The sequence below is a fragment of the Electrophorus electricus genome, chromosome 14, assembly GCF_013358815.1.
Source record: "Electrophorus electricus isolate fEleEle1 chromosome 14, fEleEle1.pri, whole genome shotgun sequence".
NCBI lineage: Eukaryota > Metazoa > Chordata > Actinopteri > Gymnotiformes > Gymnotidae > Electrophorus > Electrophorus electricus.
In genome coordinates this window covers 4,901,181-4,918,743 of record NC_049548.1, presented here as the reverse complement: position 1 = coordinate 4,918,743, position 17,563 = coordinate 4,901,181, and the positions used below count along the sequence as shown (strand labels likewise).

Genomic DNA, 17,563 nt, shown 5'->3' with positions numbered 1-17,563 from the left:
ATAAATCACATGATTGGTTCACTTGGTGAAAAAGCACTCTCCAATTTTCTCTGTATTTGATTTTATTTTCCCTCTGTGCACTGCCTCATATTAGTCTAAATAAGAGTTCCATGAATCAGATGGGCAATATAGCATGTCATACTGTCACTATAGGGACAAATTATACTTGCAGGCCTCATTAGTGGCAAAGTTTAGAGTGAAGTCTCTCAGCTTGTGCCTAAAACCCTTAACTAAACCACATAACTGTCCTGAAACATAGGCCAACAGTATGTACAGAACCGATAGTGGGGAAAATGGCAATAGATTCTCTCATTTGTGGTTATGTTCAATTTAATGAACATTTACTAAATTGCAGACATTTGATCTGGTCCAATGGTGTCTTGTTCTCTGTTTTCAGTGTCATATACAGCATCTTTCATCTAACTCATGTCCACCTCATGCTGACATGGCTCCTGCTCTGCAAGATGACGTGATTTTAAGACAAGCTTAAATAGCACGAGGGATATTCTGCCATTCAGTCTAGGCCCTTATGGCATGTATAGACATATTAAAGCATTAAGGATATCAAAGACTTAATACTCCCAGCTTTCTGAACTAATCTCTAAATGTGCTGCCCTGTCAATAATGGAAACTCAACGCTGAGCAGGAGTTTACATAAATCTGTCACTGCCTGACAAACTGGCCACTGGCTTGCTCAAAAATATGAGTGACATTCAGATGTTTATGAAATGGTTCGTACACAGTTATGTATTGTGTCTTTCCATTTACTGAACGGATCCGCAGATGCAATGGTGTCGGGGCCATACAGTACACACTCAAAATTGTATTAAGTACACATTCTATTAGGTAGTTAGGCCCTGAATGTGCCTCACCTGTAGAGTCTCCAGTCCCTCCTCATGTGCGTGCCTGCTGCAGGTTAAGGTTTTCTTCAGCCATGCTGGAGTCTTGTGCACTTGTGCACTTCTGTTCTGGAGTGACGATTTTGCAGCACACTGCTGTCAGATGAAGAGCTCAAGCTTCCTGTGTTTTGCCCCCAAGGTGAAAATATCCATAGGGCGTACACAAGCAGTCATGTTCTCCACCTCTTACTGCTGCAGACAAGCTGGCGCTCCTGAGAGTAAAGGCTTGTTAATGAAACGATCCTCCCCATAAAGAAATGTCTAATTAGGGCATTAACACAATTACATGCTTTGACACTCATCTGATCTGCCTGATTTCATTCCGTAAACAGATTTATTTATCTAAAAATATGTGACTAAAAATAAGGTTCCATTATATCAGCTTGGTATATTAGGAATTCAGAAAATGTTTGTAAGTTTTGTCAGTCAGTGAAGGTAAATGGATACATAATATTATATAAAAAAAAGAACTCTCAGCTGACGAGTGTTTCCAATGCAGCAAGGGTGTTTGGGCTTTGGCTCTCATCCCCTGGAGAGGGTCAACAGGGAGACCAAAGGCCAGCTGTCTCCACCAAGAGCCTCAGTCTGGCAGAAGAGGGAGGCTTTGGCCCAAATGCAATCCTCATTAATCAAAATCGTTAAGTGGAAAACACACCGTTTTTTGGCTTCTCACACCGTTTTTTGTTCCACCCATTGAGTCATGTCTTTTGCTTAGACCTATGGCTCCCAGCCCCTGGATTCACTATCACCAGCACTGTGGGGTCTCACACTCTTTACAGAAGGTGCATTTCTTCTGCTTGCATCTAGCCATCCCCAGAGTCTCCAAGAGCAGAGACGAGGGGTGGTGGAGGTCGGGGTTCTATGATGTGTTTCTGTCACCAGAGTATTCCTAGTATTTATGTGCGTTCCAGCTTTTGGATGTGTCTTTGTGACATCTTGCCCTTGTTACTATGTGCAATTCTGATCTGAAGCTCTCAGTCACACACACACACACACACACACACACACACACACACACACAGACACAGACACACACACACACACACAAATACACAGACACGTGCACACACAAGTACAGCAAAAAGGCAATAGAGCAGGGAATTGTGTATTTTATCATGCAACAATGAATAGCTAGCTTAATACAATTGTTCATAGCATGACCACACATCACTACCTTTTGTCTATGAGCCTGCTTGCTTTTAACTGCCAAATGCAGAGAGGCAGGGGAGGGCCTCATCTCCCCGAGAGGGGTTCTTCTGTACACCAGGCACACTTGGCAATGATTACATTTCTTAGATCTCTCTGTGTGCTTGGTGCAGGGTAGCAGACATGCACACGCCCAAGGACACGGGCACTTCTCATTTTCAGTCTTATTCTCTAAGGATCATCTTTTTTCTAGTTTGCTACACGTTTTGATCTTGCAGTGGTTCACAGAGATGCAGGGTATTGTTTGACTGAAAGTTTGCTGTCCTAGTTTTTCTTTACGCACTGCAATTCCACAGAAAATGTCCATGTGAGATAAATTCAAAATGGAACGAACTAGTTGTCTTTTTTCCAGTATGTTGTACAGTAAATGGAAATGTGATTTGTTTAAATCTGTTTCAATGTTCCTGGGACCAAAAGTTTTGCTGTGATTTAGTGAGCAATAAACATTCATATTTTGGCAGCCTGGTTCATAAAAAGGAGGCAAATAAATGAGATTGGTGGGAAAGGGCCTCTGGGCCTAGATGGGCTTCCCTAGTGATCCCATCTGTGCCTGAATGATTCCACACTACCCTTGAAAACAGCTTTGTCAAGGTATTAATGCTTAAACCATCGGAACACAGTGGAATTCACATGCGTTACTGAGGTGCTGACCAGTGTTTTTTCCCTTGTGGAAGTTGGCTAGCAGCTGGATAAGCAGGAGCCTGGTGTGCTGATGCTATTCATCACTGGTACAATGCCCCTGTCCTCTTACAATCCTCTACGTCCTGTAAATCCTATTAACCTCCACAGTGGTCTGCAACAAAGCTTAAAGAACTGACTATTTTTAGCAATGTTTTAAAAATTCATGCTGCAACTTTGCTTTATACTTCGATTCATGTTAAAAGGAACCAATCTGTTTCGGGAAAAAAAAAAGTGATCCTGCAGTATGAATTCTAAACAATTCAAACAAACAATCAAACAAACAGAAAAGATCACACTTGTAGCCAAGGCAGATTTTTTATGAACATAGCTGGACCCAGTACAAGCCTTTCTCTTGGAACATCATGACTTCATCCATCTTTCAGTAAGTTTCCTGGTTTTGTATGATTGTCATGCTATAACTCTACACTGCACAGTGCCTGAGAATAGGGTTCCTCATATGAACTATTCCTGCTGTTCCTGGTGTTATTGTTGTTGTTTTGTTGAAACACCAAACTAACAGGATCTAGCTATGTAAAGACCAATTCCTTTTATTAGTTTTGAGCTAAGCTAGACAGCTATGGATTCAGAGAGCAGGAGCAAGGATCCCCTAAGGAGCTAGGGAGGCATTTCTATCCCTAAGGCTTTATAACTTCCAACTCTAGAACATTCTCTCACACCTCCGCTTCTCACCCACGCTCTTTACCTCTCTGTCACACATTAACATTTATACAGCCACGCCATACTTTTTCTCTCCATTTATACAGATGAAACTCTCTTAGAATGAAATCCGGTTTATTCGAGGAGTTTGTAAAATTCACTCCTGACTCCACGCAAGAGCCTTCTAATCACTACATTATTAATTATAGCTGCAGCTGGGTAATTCATTTTTTTGCCAGAGATAAAAATACTTAGCAGTGGCCTCATTATGTATCCTGCATTTTCAGCAGAAAAAGTGCAAGAGTCTTAACTGGTGCTGACTCTTTAGATGGTTAGGTATCGAGCAGGCGTATTCTCTGTGGGAAGGCACTGCTTTGATTTCATGTCTCATTACACCAGAGGAGTCACATGGATACAAGAGTCAGAATGTTCAGTGTAATGGATGAACGTAGAAGCATCACAAGGAGAGATATCGGTTACATCAGCACCTCATGTTCTGGGAGCAGAGCTGGTGGATAATGTGGAACACAGTCATCAACTCTGGTTAGAGTCATAATGATCAAGGGTTCTAATCTTACTAGGGGGGTTTGGTGAGAAGGGCTGTCCCCTGGGAGTTCTACATGCAGAATTTTCCAAGGACACAATGGAAGCACTTTTCTGGGGGGGGGGGAGAATCATAGAACCTGTATAGCTACATGTCATGCCCACCAAACAGAGTCACCTATTGTGACAAAACAGGCAATGTGGTGAAACACTGCCCTCTTGTGGTATATATATATATATATATATATATATATATATATATATATATATATGTGTGTGTGTGTGTGTGTGTTTTATATATATGTATATATATAAAAACGAGAGCGAGAGAAAGGCTTGTAGATACATATATATGTAAAAAGTCTGTTGGCTACTTTCTGTAGAGAGGGGAATAGTAAAAATAAGCATATAAAGGAATATAGTTTTAAGAACTTGATCATTCTTTCAGAGGATCATGTTGTAAATACTTTACTACTGACCTCTTGAAAGCAAGATGTGTCTAAGAAACATCTTATTAACATTCAATATGCTTACATGCAGTAATGAGAAAATGATGGCTTCAGGGCGCACCACTGCTCCGCCCACATCCAGGTACAGCAGGGGACAGCACTGGGCAGCATCTGAGAACCTTCATCTCAAAGAGTTCTGAACATTGTCAAATTAAGCTAACTTTAGTGCACTCGACTGTTGTGAAGCGTGGACATTAAGGAATGGAAAGGATGAGAAATAATTGATGGAGATCTTCCACTGAATGTGCATCTCAAGCCAATATTATGGTGGCTTTTTTCTCAGCCGAATCAGATAAAAGCTGAGAGACAGGTGCATGTTAAATCTTCTACAAAATTGACTGTGCTTATATCTGTTTAGAAGACAAACTGTGTTGCCATTCTCTATGCTCCTTTATTTTAAAAAAAAAATGCATAACTGTCTACTGAAAATATTATTACATTTTATGAGCTTTGTCAAAGTTTGGCGGCACACACGTCTGAGGCATTGAGGGTGTCATCAGCATGAATAAGACAGCAGTGTCAGAGCAGTATGGTGTAGAAGTGCTGTTTGGGACATTTTTCTCTAGAGCCCTAGAGAGGTGAAGGAGAGACCTAGAAATGTTTTTGAGCAGAGTTAGTGCTGCTGCTTTATCAATCTGTGCCCACTAGGAAAGGAAGTGTTATCCACAGTCTCATGGGTGTGATGCAAACAGCCAAGATATTGCTCAGTACTTAAATGATCCCAGAATGGGCCGTGTGCTCACCCTATAACAACTTTTGTTTGCGGCACCACTCACTTCTGAAGTCTGCCGAATCAGATCTCTGTCAGGCGAATGGAAAGGAAAAAGCAAAATGTCATAAAACTGAAATGCTCCATGACATGGTGCAAGCTGAATGTGCTTGAAGTTGCAAAACAATGGATGTGTTAAATCTAAATATCACAGATATGCATTTTTATTTTTGTTTGTTTTTATTCCCAGCTTGTGCAATAATTTGTTTTATTTCTATGCGGATCTTATCTGGATACTCTATTTTAAAATCTATTACTTTCTGATTAAAAATAAACAAATTTTATTCCTGATTATTTTATGCAATTCTATGACATTTTAGTCTTCTAGAGATCTTCTACCCCCCAGGGATGAATAAATAGGTAAATAAAACCAAATGAAGTCTCAAAATGTGGCCATCTATAAGAAAGGTTAACATTTCAGCAAACACCCTGACATGCCATGCCATCTGTAATATGGTGATGTGTTTGAGGTATTTGAAAGTTAATACAAACAGCAGAGATGAAAGAGAACAAACAGAGAGACGATCAAAGTTAACACCTCAAAGTCACTTCATTAGTCTGGTGGAAGTTGATAGCTCAGTACTAGTGCATTTCATTACTTTAGGTCTGCTGAAACATCCAAAGCATACAGTAAACTGGAAGACTATCATCAGATATTTGATTTGCATGACCCCTACGTACGCACCACCTCCCTACATGTGTGTTTGTTTGTTTGTTTATATGTTTGGTGAAGTTTATATTAGTACTCCAGAGAGCCTACATAACTACTGTGCTGCACAATTTAAAACAGCAAAAAATGATTTATGTGCTGATTTCATCTGGAGCCCACAAATGACTGATAATCGCTTTGAGATGTATGCCTGTAACAGTTTGCATGTCTGGGCTCATTGCTAAGTTTATGCTTCATTCACTCACTCATCCAGAACATTTGCCATTTACTAGTACAATGAATAAAACAATATATCATCTTGAATTAATATTAGAAAATTAAGAATAGAAATATATACGTATACAATTTTATATTTTCGAATAATTTAATGTGTAGCTCTACACAATGGACAGTCATTAGCCTAGTCAGTTTCAGAATACAAACCACAGATCTCTGGTGTGCAGAATGCTCCTGCCTTCAGCGGGCCCACAGTGTGGCTACAGTGTCGATGGTTTTTCCAAGCTACACCAACATTCCTTTTCTTCCTGACAACCATCATTCTCCAACCATTACTCAGTGCACACAGATAGAAGGTCATGTGGAGCAGACTGGATACCAGAGGTCTAATGGGCTCCAACGTGCGGGATTGGACTGCGCTCTCTGTCCAAAATGAACCCTATCGAAGCAATATCACTGATACAGTAGATTATAGTTTTGTCGTGGCAGTGTTTCAGTGAAGATTTTGAGTTATGTTTGTGCTGAAAATGACTTTACATCAGAGGTGGTTTGCCAGGTGCCTAATCCTGTCACAAACACAGAGCACAGTTAATCTTCAGGTCATTCAACTTTATGTCTTTGTTGAACCATCATGTTTTTGGATCGGAACTGCCAGTAACACAATGATACTTCCATCATGGGTCAGGTGGTATCACTATTGCTACTGCAACACCTTGAAAAACAAAAGAAAAGCAAAAAGGTGTTTAATGTTCCAAGAAACATAAAATGAACACAATTCAAAACTATAGGCAAGGGAGCATCCAGAGGTACCTACTGAACTATTTAAAATAAAATTAAATGGTGAATTAAAGTAATTTGAACAAACAGATAAAGAGAAAGGACTCATATGTCTTACAATAAGTTCTGATCTTTTCCAAAATAAAGGTCACTTGTTTTCTGGATCCCTCCTGTGTACAACATAGTGTTCTGCAAAGGTTGACCGCTGAGGAAAATGCAAGACTAGAAAATGTAGAGGTGTTGAAGTGAATAAAGAGTTTGGTGTGTTTGATATTTTTTTGAAAATCTGATACAATGTAAGAAGAGAGTGTTTTAAATTAGATGTTTACTTAAAACCCCCCATTGTAGGTGTTATATACAAACATCAAGTTTAACAAAAAGCAGTTAAACAGAAATGTAATAACCTGTAGGCCTTTGAGGCTGTTTTTGATGTTTTTCTTTTCTTTTTTCATACTTGCACTTAGCAAATGTGAGAAGACCAGTGTGTGGAAGTGAGAGGAGTGAGGAGGCAGTGGGGCTGGAGAAGGAAAGATGTGCATGCATGGAAGCTGCCTGAAATGGCCTGCAGTGCCCAAGGGAGTCAGGCCAAGTGTGCAGCAGCGAGGTCATCCCAGGAATGTGTGAAATAGAACTGAAAGGTACACATCTCCAGAGGTCTCTCTGGAGCCTCTCCCCAGTCTCCCTAAAACTCACTTCGTCAGGGGCTTGGAATGGGCATGGCTTATCATGGCCTTCAACCTTGAAGTCCTTAAAGCTACCGTGACATGCTGTGTTTCTTAAAGAACACTTCAGTTAAATTCTCTCTACTGCAGATAGCTATTATTACTACACTTGCTCTGGGTAAAACATGTCTCTGTGACTCTGTGTTTGGCTCTGTAACAAGTAACTACAAATTTCATACGGTCTGTCTGCATTAATCAAGGAGGTGGTCATCTCTCTCTGTCAATTATTTTGCTTGTGCACGCAGCACAGAGAGGCTAAACAAAGGGGCTTTGTAGAAAGCTTTTGATTGAGGGCTTGTGATTGGATGGAGTAGGTGGAGTCCTCGGAGTCTGGTGGAGGGTAGCAAGAACTAGAAAACTGATCACAGCAGCTTTAAACCAACCTAGCGGTGTCATAGCATGACAGTCGCTGTCCCCGACCGAGGTGCTGAAATCCCATCTCTCATTTTTTCACAGTCCTTATTCTGTTAAATCACAAGGAGAAAATGATTTACAGTAATTGCACAGTTTACTAATACTATACATTTTCAGGCCCTTTAGGGATGCTGATTCACACAAAGCTCTACAAACAGTAGCTTATTGCATAAGGGTTTCAATATTTCATATAGCATTAACACAAGCATTTTTGCCCCTGGTCAGAAACTATTCACGTTTGTGGAATGATTACACCAACAAAGCACTATTTATATAGGCCCACTGATGCTTTTTGTGATATATGGCAAAGTAAACAAAATATTTCTTAAAATTTGTAACTGTATTCTGAAATTTCATTTTTGCTCTTTTTCATTTTGCATTTTATCTTTGAATTTGAAGCTTTAAAGCTTTGCATAATGTACATATAAGGATGTGACAACTCTTTGATTAATCTAGGCAAACTTTAAATATGTAATGAAAACATACGATGCTACTTGTTGGATTGAATTAAACCTGAACCCCTATAATATCAATAGTTTGAGCACTTTTTAACAAGAATAGCGATTAAGTATTGAATAAGATACAGCTGAATGACTACTCAGCCTCATAGTGTCCATTCAGGTCCAGCTATGAATCACCCTTTCACCATTGTGATCACAACAAACTTTGACTTCATAATTTACACACTAGTGAAAAACAAAAGTGTAGATGTTTGAAAAGGTTACTGACAGGAGGAAATGGCTGAGGAGGACAGAGAGAAAATTGTCTTCACTATGGCTAATTGTTTCACTCAGTGGTGTTCTATGCTAGTGAGCCACGCAGAAGTCTCCAGCTACATTTCACAGAATGAAGTAAATGGTTCCCAGGGGTCTTCACTGGTCCATTTGTAGAGTGTGCCTTGACAATATGTTGAGTTTAATTGGAATATTTGAGCATAAATTTGGAACGTAGGAAAGGTGTTCTCAAGGATCTAGTCAGCAGGGCTGTAACTAAACCCACAAAAAGTGTTACCTTACACGCGAACGTGTGGTATCTTTGGGCCGTGTGGTCGCACAGGATCTTCAGGATCTACAGTCTGGTCCAAGGAGCACAGAAAACGTCACAACTTGTCAAATCCCTCAGTTCCCTCTGCCTTTGTTGGTTTATGCTCCAATCAGAGGCATTTTCGTAACAGCCTTTCAAAACATGCTGTACCAATCAGCTCAGGGGGAAATATGCCTTCTGAACAGATGGATGGTGGTGAGGCCCTACTGATCTGGAGAATATTCTGTCCTCTGATCCTGTTCTAGCCTTAAACAAACTAATCAAAAATTTACACAGGTTGTTGGTGCCTTTATACCACAGAATAAAGAGGAATTTATATATGTAGTAATATATTCTTGTCAGGCACTTTTTACATCAGTGAAAAGAAACATTGCTCACTCTCATAAATGCTGGTTGACAGACTGTTGTGTCGGTTGCCCCTTCCCTCATTTGACACCAACTAGATCAATTTTTGTCCCCTCTTATCTCAGAAGTTCTGCTGTAGGCACACACTGATCCAGCCTCAGCGCATTTCTCATCTGAGTGTGTGAGGAGTGAGTGAGACAAAGCTCCTACTGGCCTGCAATGTTCAGGAACAATTGTGTGAGCAGTGCAAAGCTTGCCAGACAAGGGGTCTCCTGTGACATAGAACCATCACCTATGGACAGGTCACAGCCTGTGCATCTTAAAGCATGGTCTGTATGAGCTAGCTGTAGAGTTGCTAAATGTAATATATGTTTATATGCTCCTGTGGTTCCAGAAAGTCCTTTTCTTTTGCTCTATCCCAGCTCCCAACACAACTGGACCAAGCATACAAGAACAGGGAATACCTGGAACATGGTATTGGGAGCCCGGGGAGAATAAATGTGGACTGTTTGGAGGCCCTGTGGACTGGTTTGGAACACACTGGCATAGGTGCTTAGTGTGGCTCCTGCTGAGAACCACAATAAACTGATTTCCCAGTTCACAGGTTGTGCAAATCATGAATTCATGTGGTCATCCAGAACTGTTTGTATCAATCCATGGCACTGCTTCAATCCATGGTGCTGTGATACGTGAGAGCAGGTTGTTCAGTACTATAGACTGAGGTCTTATACAATATCTTATACATATACATTTTCACACAATATCTCCCATCACCAAGCCCATTTTGCCTGCTGCTCCACCCCTAGCAGTGATGTTTGATGGTTGTGAAGGACATGAAGACATCTAAGACATCTGACATGACAGAGTGGAGTGGTCACATGACACAGGAGTACCTAAAGCAAGCAGGACCAGGACAGCTCTAAAGTCTCCAGGGCAGTTCGTGGACTTTGAATTTGTAAGGCATTTGTTGTTTCATGTAATATGTAAGTAGTTTGATATGTTCATGTCACATTGTTTATGCTTTTCTTGGAGCTATGTTTTTAAATACAAAATCCAAATCCAAAACCTCACACTGCTTTACATTAGATTGAATGTTTTCAATGTATTTGCCCCCATTTGTCTCATCTCAAGTTCTTCCTTTCTGCTTGTTGGCTTCTACCCAAAGATAGAAATGTTTGATGGCGGTAGCGAGACTTGGAGGTAGCGAGACGCAAGTGTGAAAAGGGAGGTTCTTTATTCTCCATAACAGAACAAAATAAGCACAGCAGCGAAGCTGGCAAAAAGTAAATGAGAAGCAAAAAAGCAAAGAAAAAGAGCTGGCAGAAAAAGGCTCATGGAGTGTAGACACTGTAGGCGAGGCAGCAAACACAGCGGATGAGCTAGCCAAGAGAACACTCCAGGTGTGTCAACACGGGCGATGAGAAAAGCAAATGATAAACAAATCAAAGCTTCTTATGATCAATAATGGATTGGGTGATTAGGAACATGATAGATGTGGTCTGTTTGTGTGTGTGTGTGTGTGTGTGTGTGTGAATAACAGTGGGTGTGTCCCTTGGGCTGGGTGTTTGGTTCAGGAAAAAGCAAATCAACACTGGCATTAAAGTCTCGTGGCGCAGTGACGAGAATGAGTAGACGAGAATCAGCACGTCTTCTAGGCGCTTTACTGGGCTGGAGGAGAGTACCTGTGGGCTTTAAATAAGGGAGATAACAAACAAGGCACAGGTGCTCGTGTTTAGTAATTAAGTGTGTGTGTGTGTGTGTGTGTGTGTGTGTGTGTGTGTGCTTGTCAGCATAAGATAATCAAAAACTGATCTTTTTATGATTTTTATGATAATTTGATCCCAAAACAATCAAAACAAATGAGACCACTTTTTAAAAAAAATAACTAAGAATAGCTGAACAATTTTTATTCTAAACCCAAGGTGAGTAAACACAATAACTCTAGATGAAACCACAATATGGAAAATAATACTTTATTAATAATTTATGACACCATTATGACTTACGTATTTATAATGAGCTGTACAGTGCACTAAGGACGCACATGGTAATCCTGTCATTATTTAACATAGACAACACATGAGACATTTATGAGCCAGTTAGATAGTGTGGCTTTGCACATAACATGAAACATTTCTGTTGTCAGTGGTGGAAAGTATGTTATTTAATAGAAGTACTAGTACTAATAAGATAAGTAGTCCAGTCAGCCCTAAAATCATTTTGAAATCCAGGCAAATGTATTTTAAAATTTTACTATGAACATTTCATTCAAATTATACCAATGTAAAAGTAAAAATAATCTGAAGAACACTTACTGTCATGCAATAAATCCATATTTATTATATATCCATAACCAGCTCATTTCCAAGACTGGTTGCTATAGTAAATCTCACCTGCATAATCATATTTATAAGGTAAATCCAGTTTTATAGAAGACTACATTTAAATTTTAATTTCCAAAATGTATTATCCACATTTTAGAATTAAAAAAAAAATAACAATGAGAATATCAAGAATGAATCCCTGACATATGCTTTCTCTTATATTATAACATATTGCAGATGTGCGTGGTAATTTGAAATCTCTTTAAAATGTCTGGCCACTTTTCAATATGCTTTATGTACAAGGGAAATAAACAGTCGCGTTGAATCTTCACATGATAGTACTGCTTGATTGCACTTACATGGAAACATATATGTGATTAAAATGCATGCGGCAGATCTCGCGCAATAAGACATCAAAAATATCACCAGTGTACAAAGGGAAAGTTGGGTACAGTGAAGCCTCTCATACCTCACGTTAGGAAAAACCACACAAGTGCAGTTAATTACATTCATGGACACTGTTTCACAATGCCAAAAACCAGACTAGCAATATAACATTTACAGTATGCAGCAAGATTCTTTATCTTCCCCTCAAAATATCACAGTGCAGTTGTGCAGGAAAATGCTTGAGAGTAAGACAAACACTTATTCCCATATTCAGCAGAAATATACAGCAGGTGGGAATGTGGAACAGTAAAGAGAAACATAGTAGTATGTAACTTATATCGCAGTATGGCACAAATGCACTCCTCCTTTAAGAATCAAGCCTGCATTAAGGTTCCGTACTGGATGATCCACACTTGAAGGCCACAGAGCATAGCTAAGGATATTTTGGGGCGCTCCATGAAAGAGCCATTTCTCTGACGGCTGTGGTGCTCTACAGGGGACACACTCGGGTCTCTGACAGAGGCAGTTGCATTTTGCCTCCATTCTCTTTCTGGTCCAGCTCTTCTTCCTCATCATCCTCTTTAGTCTTCTCCAGGCTGCACAGGGCCATGGGGACATGGGCAGCGATGCAGGACATCTCTCCGAAGTGGCTCTCCGCTGTGCCTGTGAGGACCCCTTTGCCTGATGTCTGGTTTAAGTGGGTCATGTCCATGGTGGTACTGCCGCCTTTGAACATCTGAATCAGGCACTTCCTGAACTGAGGAAAAAGATGAGACAGAGAGTGCATGATGAGCCAAACACTGCTAAGACTTCATTCGGAAAACGCTCCTTTGCTGTGAAGCCACCATGGGACACACGCACATGTATGCACTCACAGCAAATGTCAATCAAAACAACCCTCTTTGATCGTTTTATTCAAAGATTTCATCGACACGTATGTAAGTAGCAAAGTCGTCTTAGGAAAATATTGTACATTTCCACAAGTCTGGCATTGAAGCTCACTAAGGAAAGGCCATGAGGCAGGCTATGTGTGCTATAAGACTCTAATTAAAAAGGAAAGAGTTCATGAGTAAAATATACCTTCAAATATATAAAACGTGGTTTAAAACGTGGTTTGTATATGTATTGTAGTATCAACCAACTAAATTTGATAAGGAAGCATAAAAAATACATTTAGTATAAGTCTATATTTTCAGTGCTTGTTTAGTCATTTTCATTTTTTCCTTCTTCAAACAGATTGCTTGACACATAACATGGTTTCTTATGCATACCAATCCTTTTAAAACCATTCTGTTATAAATAATATAATAACTTACAAGTAGCCATATGCCTCTTCTCAAGTCTCATGCCTCTTCATTTTTTTTAGGACAGTCAAAAGTTCAGACTTTTCTCAATAGGCCCTCGTTATAAAATCCCTGTGGTGGGCCCTTCCAGTGACCATTGTGCTTGTGTTAACAACTCTGGAAATTCTAGTGACACTGTGGCCTGAACTAAGCTGTTGGAAGAGCTGAGCATTAACCAGGCCACTTCTGAGGAGAATCACAGTTTCCAAGGCCCAGCAAATCCAGAGGCACAGCTTTGGCCCCCCGGGACATAGTCGCTGAGGGTACTTAGGACTCCATCCTCAGACAGGGTCTCCAATACTTCCTCCACATCACATACAGACTGCACCTTCTAAAATGAGGGTCATTGGGAACAGAATGCATTTTTAAAAGATAAATCAAGTGCAGATCCATATCTATAGTCAAAGCTGCTGCTATGTACAGTATTATGCTTCTGCTAAGGCTTCTACCCACACATAAAAAAGTGATATTAAAAGCATGAATATACTCAAAGAGGACATCCATAATTAAGCAGAACAAGACAAAACAAGGACAGATATGGAGAAGTGTCATGGGCACAGAACAGCAGAAAAAATAAGGAAGCAAATGTGAATCTCCAACTGAAGAGCTAAATGAAATGAATGAAAATGAAATCAAATATAAAAGTGCACTAACTGGAACAAAAGAAAGCCAATGTAACATTGATAATGGCTGACAATGGTCATACAAACAAAAAGGGCCTGTAGACAACATAATATCATAATGACACATAGGCAGTGCTGCATGTGAGGCCACATGCCTGAGTGAGGCATGGCAACGAACCAAAACAGAAACACGTGTAACAGAAAACAATGCAAACAAAAGCCACATGCAAAGCCACTGCAGTCTATGAGGGATACTGTCATAGGGGCATTGTCACATGAAGACATGCCTTAAGACTCTTTTGTACACTAGTGTCCGTTGGATTAATCACTGAGAATTATTTTTTTCCTGGTGTGTTTTTTTTTTTTTTTAACAGAGTTCTATCCTATTGATATCCTAATGTATTACCATAAAGTTTACTTCCATGGAGACAAAGCATTTTTGTAAGTCGTTCAAGAACTTGAATGCAATAAATATTAGGACAGCGTAAGACAACAAAAGCCACACAGTTTACCTGAGCATAAACCATGTCTGGGAAGAGCTACAGAGGGATTCTTCATCTTCATCAGACCTTCAACTACACAAAGTTTCTAGAATGCACCATACCATGTTTGGTCCCTTGTTGAGCTACACAAAAGCTGAACACCCTCAATTATGGCTGCCAGCTGCTAGTTTGCCAGATATAAGTAGTTTGTGTAGCTAAAAGACATATTAATAAGATTCAGTTGGTGAAACATTGGCCTAAATTATTTTGATCAAAATAACTGATGTTTGTCACATCATGCTACTGTCTTTCTTAAATGACCCAAAGAGTATTCAATGGGAACATCCAAGATCAGGAAAGCACACCTTTAAAACATTTAGTGATTACTCAGATCACACAATTGTATATTGCAGCCTACTGTAGCAGCCAGTATTGCAATAAAAATAACATGTGCAGCCCTAACTGTGACAATACAAATATGTGACCTTTAAACGTAGGCTTTAAGAAAGAAAGGCAAACATAAAAAGAGGGCAATTAGAAATGCCAGACAGTAAACCTGACAGCACAGGTATACCTGTTTGTTCATGAACACGTAAATGATAGGGTTGTACACAGCTGCAGTCTTGGAGAAGAAGGCTGGAGCAGCTGCAAGGCAAGGGTCAATGTGGATGGTGGGACAGGCTGTAACGGTGATGGAGAACGCAGCGTAAGGCGTCCAGCCAACCATATACGCAATGATCATCACAATGACCATCCGAGCCACTGTTCGGTCGGGCTTCCGAGCGTTACCCAATCTCCCATGAGCGTTGGACACCTGGGAGAGGATAACACGTGATTATGTATGCATGGCAAGTGTATACTCTTACTAATGTTGCCAAAAACTGAACATCTAGTACGCTGAAAAGAACCCACCTTTCTCAGTTTCTTCATGAGTTTACCATAAGATACAATAATTATTCCAAGAGGAAGGATGAAGCAGGTGACAAAGAAGGTGATGATGTAAGTATGGTCCCTGTAGGCTGTTGAGTACCTTAAGAGAAACAACAAAGACTTACAACTAGGCCCTTAGGTACAGCATGTTAAAGTCAACTGTTGTACAAAGGTTCAGAAAATCGTATCCAAATTCTGTGTGCCAACCAATGACTTGCCTTTTTCAAGGCCCTAAGGGAAAGTCCCTGCATTCTAAAGACCTAAAGAGATTATCAACATGTCACAACAGTAATGATTAGTCATCAGGACCTATGATATTGATTAGCAGTGACAGCTTTTCCACTGAGCTTCATGTTCCTCATGGTCCAGATGAGACGCCTGAGCAATGGGCTCCTGCATACCTAACCTTCATTATAGCGCAGAATATTTCAAAATTACATGCTCAGTTTGTACCTGCTCACCAAGGACATGCAGCACTGATATTTATTTCATTTTTTTTTAAAAGCAGCACAGATAAAAACATTTGTATATGAGTCTGTTGCTCTCCTTAGTACTACTTCATCACCTGGTGGGCACCTTGAGCTCTGAGCCAGGTAAACTGGCTCTGGTTGGCATCCTTAAGTAGAAAGAAGAAAACGCTTGTGTTGACTCATATCTATTATCATCTTACATTCTGAGAAGCATTGAAGTTCCCATTCCTCACTCTTAATACTACAAATCTTTTATATCAGTATTAACGTAGTCAGTAAACTATTCACAGAGGTTACCAAATAATGTCTTCAGTGTAATAAGAGAATAATAAAAGAACAATAAAAAAGAAAGGGAGAGTGAGAGAATTAAAAAGTGACCTGAAAAGCTGACAGCTTTGAACTCACCAGTTTGGTTCACAGGTGGTACCGATCTTGCTGACAGTGTAGCTGCTCCAGCCAAACACTGGAGGGACGGTCCAGATGAAGGAGAACGCCCAGACGAATAGAAGACCCAGCGCTGCTTGCTTCCCTCCCAAACGGACATTTTTCAGTGGGCGACAGATCACAAAGAAACGCTCAAATGCCAGGATTGCCAAAGACCAAAGAGCGACAATTCCTAAAAGGCAAGAATCGACATGTTATACTGCACAACAAAATTCGTTGTTACAAAAAGCAAGTGAGTTTGCAAAAATGTTGTCCATACTGACCAATGACTATACTAATAAATCTTGCAACAACCTTCCCTGTTTTTTCAGACCTCAAAGTAGGGCAGTTTTCTCTGATCTGCATTTTCTCTTGCTTTTCTTTTTCTCTTTGAATTCAGTTAAAGTGCTGTAAGTGCAGATGTTATTTTAATAACATAACGGTGTACTAAAAACTCACCGAAAAAAGTAACAGCAAATCCTTCCAGTACGCAAGCCCATTTACCCAAGAAGAAGTAGCCACGTGAGTTAGTTATAAAACTTATGGTACCTCCGATTAACGATACTAGAAAATCAGCAACAGATAAATTAACTATAATGTAATTTAATGGCTGCCTTAACTGTTTAAATTTGTAAGTTACTAGCATGACGATGAAGTTTTCTGCCAGTGATAGAGAAGTCACTACGAACATCAAACAAGCAAGAAATGTGAAGCTCCACGGCGCTATAGACTCTAGGGGAGCGGAAAAGGGATCCCTAGTTGCGATTATTTCAGTATCTTCGGCGTATAACACTCCGTTAACTGAAGATGTATACAACTCCATGTCTGCAGCATTTGATAAAGAAAGGATACAAATCGCAAAATCAATACTGAGGAGACGTCGATTGTTGCTAAGTTTAAATGACTCAAATGTACATTCGCGTCTCCAGGTGCATATATCTACAGGTCCTCAGATTCTAGTAGGAAGGTCTAGTTCTGGTAACCTTTACATAATTCGTTAAGTAGAAAAAAAGACAAAGCTAAAGAGAAAAGAAAATATCAAAGTCTTCATAAAGCTTCTAAACAGAGTTCATAGCGTCTACTCGCACGTGCATAGCAACCGAGGGGTCCTTTTTATACGATCGGTTAG

The 17,563-nt window shown here is 40.0% G+C and overlaps 1 protein-coding gene across 1 annotated transcript; it reads right to left on the bottom strand.

Annotated features, from left to right (window-relative positions):
* Positions 1 to 12,653: 12,653 nt before the first annotated feature.
* Positions 12,654 to 17,269, bottom strand: valopb (vertebrate ancient long opsin b). Its single transcript, XM_027020652.2, has 5 exons — positions 16,894 to 17,269; positions 16,417 to 16,627; positions 15,524 to 15,641; positions 15,186 to 15,425; positions 12,654 to 12,920 (listed from the first exon to the last, which is right to left on the bottom strand). The coding sequence occupies exons 1-5, from the start codon at positions 17,255 to 17,257 to the stop codon at positions 12,654 to 12,656; spliced, it is 1,200 nt and encodes a 399-aa protein (XP_026876453.2). The 5' UTR covers positions 17,258 to 17,269.
* Between the last annotated feature and the right edge of the window lie 294 nt (positions 17,270 to 17,563).

Bases quoted from the DNA above. Each gene is read 5' to 3' on its own strand.
- valopb (XM_027020652.2), bottom strand. From the start codon at position 17,257: ATGGAGTTGTATACATCTTCAGTTAACGGAGTGTTATACGCCGAAGAT. The intron at 16,628-16,893 runs GTGAGTTTTTAG...CTTGCCTTTTAG, and splicing joins ATTTGCTGTTACTTTTTTCG to GAATTGTCGCTCTTTGGTCT. The intron at 15,426-15,523 runs GTGGGTTCTTTT...ATCCTCTCCCAG, and splicing joins TCATGAAGAAACTGAGAAAG to GTGTCCAACGCTCATGGGAG.